Here is a 7900-nt window from a genome sequence, read left to right as displayed (position 1 = left end):
ATAACGATTCAAAATATTTTATTTAGTAAATACAATATTAACATATTGTCATTTGTAAACAATTTTCTCCTAATATTGTGACTAAGCTTTGTAGAGCTTAGTCGAGTCTTAGTCTAATCAAGCTAAAAAACTTTCTTTTTAGTATTATCATGTATAATAACAAAGACATCAAAAACATATGTAATAAAGAAATTATTAATTATAAAATATATTTTCGAAACAAAATTGGCCAATAAATTATATTTTATCTTCCTATTATAATTATAATTTTTATTAGAAATATTATGAATAAGAAGTGTCAATCATTACAAATCTTGCATTGGTGATCTGTAATTGTTAAACACTTACAATATATGGATTTCATTGATTTTGAATTAGAACAAGTGAGAATGGCTTCTCAAAAATCAGTTGCCTACAAATTATTTGAAAACAATTTGAACAGAAGGAACAAAAATAGCTTGATCTGATCTTCGATGCCAATGCAAGTCTTTTTGGTGATGTTAAATTGCTATCCTTTTTTATTATTCCTTACTTTTCTTAGAGAAAGCTTATTTATTTCTTTAAATGCACTCAAAACGATCATAAATGAACGATGAAATGGCTGCAGTATGAGACTTTTTAAATTTAGAGAGTGTATCGTTCAGTAATTAAATTTAGAGAGTGTTGTTCTCTGCAGTATGAGACTTTTTAAATTTAGAGAGTGTATCGTTCAGTAATTAAATTTAGAGTGTTCCTTTTCGAATCCATAATTTGTAAAATTGATTTCTTTGTAATTACAATTTTTCTTTTCCTGCAAGGCTGAAATTGTTGGGTACCACTAGTAAGGTCCATGGGTATTCAAAAATATTTTACATTTTCACATAAAATCGTAAAATAAATTGTTCAAATGCCTGCAGTCAATCGAGGATGCAAAACAGGTATAAAGATTTTGATGAAAGGGCATGAGATTTTATTAAAACCAAAGGGTGGCATGGCAATAGGAAAGCTCTCTTGATGATGGCCATGCTCTCTTTCTTCTTCAACGATGGCGATGCTCTAAGGTTTGCTTCCATCCGGACGCAAGCCCTGGTTGCTACGTACTGTGCCGGCATGGCTGTGAACACAAACGAAAGGGGAGAACGTACTCTGCCTGTGTATTACTAAAAAAAAAAACATCTGAAGTTATTTATAAATAATTTGTTTATATTTCGAATAATTTGCTCCATTTTCAAATTAGAATCAAACCATATTAAATAATCCGACAGCCTTGTCCAGAATCAGTCTCCAAGAAGACATCATATCCACCAGGAGCGATTCGTCAAAATAAATTTTACTAGTTGAGTAAAGGAGTACTTGGAGTTGTTGCAAGAGACTTGCATGTAATAGAATTTGATGCAGAAATGTTTTTACTTGGACATGCATGGGAGATGCAATGAATGCAGCCAGCTATTACCGTGCGAGGCCCCAGACTCTTGATTGATATATTATCGTTTGCTCAAGACAGATATGACAATTCCCTAGTTCCTCAAAAAATTATCAATACTTTGTTTTGTTTTTTTCTTTTTTCATGGGACTTTGGGTGTCTTTTCTTTCTTGATATTATAAAATAAAAAAGATGGAACTCATTAAACTAAGCTAGAAAATCACTTTAAGAAAGTCGCAGATTATAGAGCGTTGAGATGATCAAAACCTGTAACATGCCACTAGGCTTCTTGTCTCAATTGCACCATTACACCTAATCTATTTTGGAGCCCTGTCCTGATATGTCTAGCAGATTAGCAGATATAAACACAACTATCATTGAAAACATCCATCCATCCATCCTTCAAAATAACTGCAGTTATATTCATTTGCTTGATTGCTTTTGCTGGAAAGGCACATAACATGTTCCCTTTCATGCAACCCTACTACGCATTGCTGCACACGAGACTGGTGAAATGCCTACGTTACTCTCACCAAGAGACACAAAATGAACAAGGAAAAAACAAACATTACAGAGAAGGGAAGGGTTGGGGCAAAATCATTTCTTTACCTCTGGGGTGCTCCCGAGAGAATGGGATCACTAATTACTGACCCATGCTTTCTTATGGCAGGAATGCTGAGTGAACGTTTTCTTATTTTGAGATTGCCTGAACTCAACATTCTGCTCTCACCTTGCTCCACAAGCAGAGAAGAGTAGGAGCATAGCGGTTCAGCCAACTGCTCACTTCTAGTTCCAAGGAAGCGCTCTAAATTCTGCCTGTACTTGTCTATTTTGTTGGGGCTTACAGTACCCCCAGAAATAGGAGGCAGCCTATCTTTAGGCTCTTCATCATCGTCTGACCAATAACCATTCTCCTGCACATCCTGCATTGCCAGATCATCATATTCTTCATCGGATTTTGTGTATTCCTCATCAACTGAACCAATCTGTGCAGCAGGGGAAAAAACATGCATATGAGGACTAACAAAAATTAAAATGATCAAAAAGGAAAATGGTTGTCTTGGTTTTGGTCAAGGCATATTTTAGAGGTTTCCTAATTGCACTATCCTGAGGAATAGTGCATGTGAAGAGATCGTTTCACAGTTTACATCTTAATGTACGATTGGCGAACAGGATTCATACCATCTTAATAATATACCATTCCAATTAATGCACAGAGTATAAGTTCACGAATGCGCATACCTCTTCATGGTCATGCTTGTCATCATCATCACTAAAATCCTCATCACTGTCAACCTCAGGTGGATCGTCAACTTCTTCATCACTGCCATTCACTGAATGCTCCTCCTTCAGCTGAACAATTAAAAAGTATAAATTCTCAATCAGGAAAAAGCAGTCTATAGAAAATCAATAGCAGATCTTTCAAATTTAATGCTAATAACCTGAACAGCTGTATACTGATATCAATGATGGCTAGACAGTCACTAAGTTTCTTATCCCTTCAATTTCAAATTATCTATCTACTTCTCAACAAAAATAGTCAAACTAGAAGAGACTAATAACAAGCATTCAAATACCTCCTTGGCAGCCCCATCAGGCTTCCTTGGCGAGCTGCAACAAGAGGAGTAGTATCTGCTCCCTGTATCAGTCCCATCAGCCCTGGACTCGTCAACACTTCCAGCATGACTTGTGCCACCATCACTAGGCCAAGCACTGATTCCAAAGTTACCAAACTGAAGATTAACTGGTTCAGCCTTGCCTATCTGCAATGGTCCATACATTGGAGTCCCTATTCCACTGTCAGTCCCATGGCCTGTTCCAAGCTTCCCATTACCATCCACTGAATCAACAGGCCAAGCCTTTGCAACTGACCCATCAATATTAAGAAGAGCCATCAAATGCCTTGAAGAACCTTTTCTCTGAATAAGCTGAAACATCCCCTTGGAGCTCAATGAATTTGCAGCACACTGGTTCCTGTACTCCTCATCAACAAGAGCAACAGTGTTTGTGGTAGGATCATAAAGCTGTTCTCCTGCATCCCACCTTCGAAGGCAGCTGAAGACTGTTGCATGAATAGCTGCCACACTCTTATCGACATTTGTGTTGTTGATTTTGGGGACAAGATGTTTGTCAGCCCGTTTGCAAAGATAATCTTGGATTGTTCTGATGTTCCGAATGTATTTTACATATTTGTTTTTAGCTGGGTCCAATGTCATGTACTTTGCACGAACTGCAAATCGCTCCAAGTGTTTGTCCTCATTTGTAATGTATATCATGAATGGTATAATTGAAGGGTGTTTCTTCATAAGCCCCATCTGCATATGAGAATTAAAATTAAGAAAAAATATATATGCCAATATACAAAAGAAGAAACAAAGTTGGCAGAACATCTGATAAGAAGGAATTTATTACCACAAAATTAAGGCTCAAATGAACACCCTCAACCACTACTGATTCTTTCCTCTCTTCCCATGCAGTAATGAGACGATCAAGACTGTCAATCACCATCTCACTTTGTGCCTTGAAACCTTCAATTGCCATTTGTTTTGGACTAATAACCTCAGTAGCACCAGAACTCACCTTTGGTGCTCCGCTACCAGATTTCCCAGTTGTATAGCCATCAGATAGTTCATCCTTTGAACGCAAAGTTCCAGTGCCTGCCAATTTCTTTGCCTTTCTTTTAGCCTTTGCTTCTGCAACAGCCACAGGATCTAAAAACTCCCCAGCATGGTATGTCGAGGCCCAAAGTAGAGGATTTTGCTTCTCATCTACAAAACTCCTCATCATGTGTCTAATAGAATCCGTAGATATCACTGTTGTAACTCCTAACCTGCTACCCTGTATCAACCATGGAAAACACTCAAGAATTCTGAACATACACAGAGAAATCCAACTCTTTCATCAAACATGCGCACGCACGCAGACATTTTTTTTTAAAAAAAATCCACTATACCAAGAAACAATGACAGAAGACAAAAGCCATTATCATTTCAAGTTCAAGTTACAGATTCAAACTCAAACATGGTTATATGGTAAAATGAATACCAGCAAAGCAGACAAAGTAGATTTTCCACAGCCACTAGTACCACACAACAGCACTGTTACGGATTCCTTCCTTTCACGGATTCTGCAATAAAAGGATTGCACATCATTGAATATAGAATTCAGACAAGATGCAATACATAAAAGAGAGAAGCAAATGAATTCTGTAAAGAGGGAAAGACCTCCTGGACAATAACATAAAGCAAACCGAACCAAACCAAGTTCATATCAAACAATAAAATAAGCCAGAAAAAAAATCTCAAAATCAGAATGAGACAGGTTTCCACATGCATACTTGGACAACACTTCCTTTTCAATACAAACATGAAAAATAGGGCTATCTAACAATAACGACTTGTGATAAAGCTTGCACAACAGAACAGGTTCAAGAAATAGTCCACGGGCACAGATTACAGAAGGGAGAGTGGAACTCAAACAACAGTCATCATCTACATTTGAAACAGTTTTTTTCAGCGAGTGCCCAGAACATTTTTACAATGAAATGAACAGATTTTATTTAATTTCATTCGGAGGACCAAATTTCAACGTTTAGTATTATTCCTTCATACAAAAAAACCTCAAGCAACATGTGGCAGCAAATGTCAAGTAGACCTCCATAAAAGAATATTCAAAGCTTCCAAGAATTGCAAATAATGACAATTAGCAACGTAAAGACCTTGTGAAGGAATAGATGCAGGTAAGTAAACACTGATCTACCTATCATGGATACAAGTAACGTATATGAAAAGGAATAAAAAAGATTACACAATTACCTGCAAGCCAAAACCAAGTCTTCCCTCTGGTTAGGCCCCACATACTTGTACTCGGTCAGAGCATCACAAACAAAATTCAAGAAAGCCTCTCTTCTAACAACTACAGTGGTTCGCCTTTTGTACAATTCAAATGGTATGCTCTTATTTCTGTCATCCTCGGAAACCAAACTATTACCACCCTCTGCTTTACCCAAGAAAACTCCACTGGACAAACCATCTTCCTTTTCGTTATTTCCTTTTGAAGCATCCACTCCTGTTATCTCAACTTCTTTCGAATGTGAAACACTTCTCATGAGCTCAAAAACCCTTTGGCTAATCTGAAAAGACGAGTAACGTACTCAGCAAGGTGTCCACTTCTTTAAGAAAAAACAAGAAGAATCAAGTCACTAGTCAAAAGCCATAATTAGTCAAATAATTAAGCGCACAACCACTAGAGGTACAAAATAAATTAGCAAATATAAAATAGATCAGTCAACGGAGAACCATACCAGAACTCCAAAAATATATCAGAATTTATAAATGCAATGAGCAGAAAAGGCATAACATTTAAAATTCTTAAAGGTCAAGATGCTATAGGCATGATTAATTGTTTCTCAAGAAAAAAAAATCAGAACTCAAACAGGCAATAAATAAGAAGATACCAAAGAAAACCATAAAGGTAATTACCAGATTGTGTTTTCACCAAAGGTGAAAAACATGACACGAGAAACATAAATTACTATGCCAAACTCTAACACAAGTTATGTTAACATAAAAAATCAATTTCAAGGAAAGTCAAAATAGATATAATGAATGAAAATGACTTCCATTTCCATTTCAAACAAAAATAAAAAAGTAATTAAAAACTTGCAGATTTGAAAAAAAAAAAAAACAAAATACAAAGAAAGAAAGAAAAGAAATGCAGATCTATCACCCTCCCTCTTTCCCCACGATCGATTGTAATCTACAAGTAATCATCATAATTATTAATAATCATAGCTATAAATCGCAAATCTTTCGAAAAGAAAATCAAATAACATTGCGAATTTCCAAGATAAATTTGACGAGAAAAGAAAAGGGTATTTGTGTTACCTTAAAAGCATGACGTGCTTTACATCCCATGAGTTGCAGAGTACTCTGCAAAACCGGACGCGTATATCTAAACGAGTCTTTCCCTTTCCCTTTCCCTTTCCCTTTCCCTTTATCTCTTTTTTCCTCCTCATCCACCACCACTATGTACAGAACTTTTCCAACCTCCATCGTCGTCATGTCTCCTCCCCCTCTCTCTCTTCTCTGCAACCAACAAAAAACACAGAAAAACTTTGAGCAACCCAACTAACCTTCTTTTCCTTTTTCTTTCTACAATAGAAATCTAAGAAAAGGGAGAAAAGAAAATGGAATGCGCAATGCAGGTTTTCAGACCTGTAAGTATTTAGAAGGGAATCAAGACCGCAAAACAAGAAAGAAAGCGTTACGATCGGTCATGTGAAGAAGAAGAAAGGATCTGTTGTATGTTGCAGGCATGAATGTCTATATGTCTTCGTCACCTGTCCGGTTTTCCGTCCACGCATCGCTCCCTTGAAGCCTCCACGAGTCTCCTATAATACCCCCTTCCTCTCCTCTCCTATAAGAGAGAGGACAAAGAAACAAGGATGTTTTTCAAATTACGGATTTGGGTTTCTGTTTACTTGGAAATTGCGACCTGCTGTGTAAGTCCGGGCAGTTTTATACTCGGCAGGTGGGGACCAGGCACGGGTGTCAAGGAATGCCATGTCATGAGGAGTAATTATTTCGTTCAGTAGGGGTGCTTTGTCTGTGGTATATTGTTTATGAATTGATGGGGGGAGGAGGAGGACATGGAAAAGGACTTGTGCTGCCGTATAGCTATTCCCACTATTTTTGTCCTTGGTGATTTATTTTATCATATGTAATGTATGCTTTCCAATTGAATTTTTGGTGAAATCTATATGGTACCTTGGGTTAACGTTAAAAAACATGCTTGGTGGAGACACATTTACATGCTTTTATTGAGATACCTAATTTTGACATTTAAAGAGTGTTTTGGGTCGTGTTAGTAGTTGTTTTTTAAAATATTTTTATTTAAAAAGATATAAATACTATTTTTTTATTTTAAAAAAATTATTTTTAATATTAGAACATCATAATGATCCAAAAACACTAAAAAATAATTTAAAAAAACAAAATTATAAAAAATTATTTTTAATATTAGAACATTATAACGATCCAAAAATACTAAAAAATAATTTAAAAAAAAAACAAAATTAGATTTTAATTAAAAAAAATTGAAACTCACTCTCAAATACCCATTTACTTCACACACTTTAACAAGGATAATAATTTTTTAAAGATGGTAAATAGAAAAATATAGTTTAATCTAAAGTCTTTTCATTATATTATTTCATTAAACATATTTACTCTAGTTTACAAATAGAACATCAAATATCAACAAAAGTGTGGTGGAGCATTAAAAAATGTGAATGGATATAAGGAAGTAGCTAGAAACTCAAACATAATTTGATATAAATTAATACAAAAATATATATTTCTTTTAGAAACATAATACTTCTATTAATATCAAATTAATACAAAATAAACTTGTATATTTACATCACTTGAAAAATAAAACATGTTACAAGAAAATAGATATAATAGATATGACTAAATCATTTACAACATTGGTGAA

At 35.4% G+C, this 7900-nt stretch overlaps 1 protein-coding gene across 4 annotated transcripts; it reads right to left on the bottom strand.

The window, feature by feature from the left end:
• Positions 1 to 819: 819 nt before the first annotated feature.
• On the bottom strand, positions 820 to 6941 carry LOC105137043 (uncharacterized protein DDB_G0273453/DDB_G0273565). Of its 4 annotated transcripts, none has more exons than XM_011042614.1 (9): positions 6619 to 6941; positions 6289 to 6489; positions 5218 to 5534; positions 4448 to 4529; positions 3815 to 4240; positions 2980 to 3717; positions 2645 to 2755; positions 2012 to 2388; positions 820 to 1129 (listed from the first exon to the last, which is right to left on the bottom strand). In XM_011042614.1, the coding sequence occupies exons 2-9, from the start codon at positions 6463 to 6465 to the stop codon at positions 1036 to 1038; spliced, it is 2322 nt and encodes a 773-aa protein (XP_011040916.1). In that variant the 5' UTR covers positions 6466 to 6489; positions 6619 to 6941; the 3' UTR covers positions 820 to 1035. The 4 variants fall into 4 exon arrangements, with proteins under 4 accessions (XP_011040916.1, XP_011040917.1, XP_011040918.1 ...); XM_011042615.1 differs by having other exon boundaries at positions 820 to 1139; positions 6619 to 6940; XM_011042616.1 differs by having other exon boundaries at positions 1095 to 1155; positions 6619 to 6934.
• Between the last annotated feature and the right edge of the window lie 959 nt (positions 6942 to 7900).

The sequence above is a fragment of the Populus euphratica genome, unplaced genomic scaffold (assembly GCF_000495115.2).
Source record: "Populus euphratica unplaced genomic scaffold, PopEup_1.0 scaffold61.1, whole genome shotgun sequence".
NCBI lineage: Eukaryota > Viridiplantae > Streptophyta > Magnoliopsida > Malpighiales > Salicaceae > Populus > Populus euphratica.
This window is presented reverse-complemented; position numbering and strand designations above follow the sequence as displayed.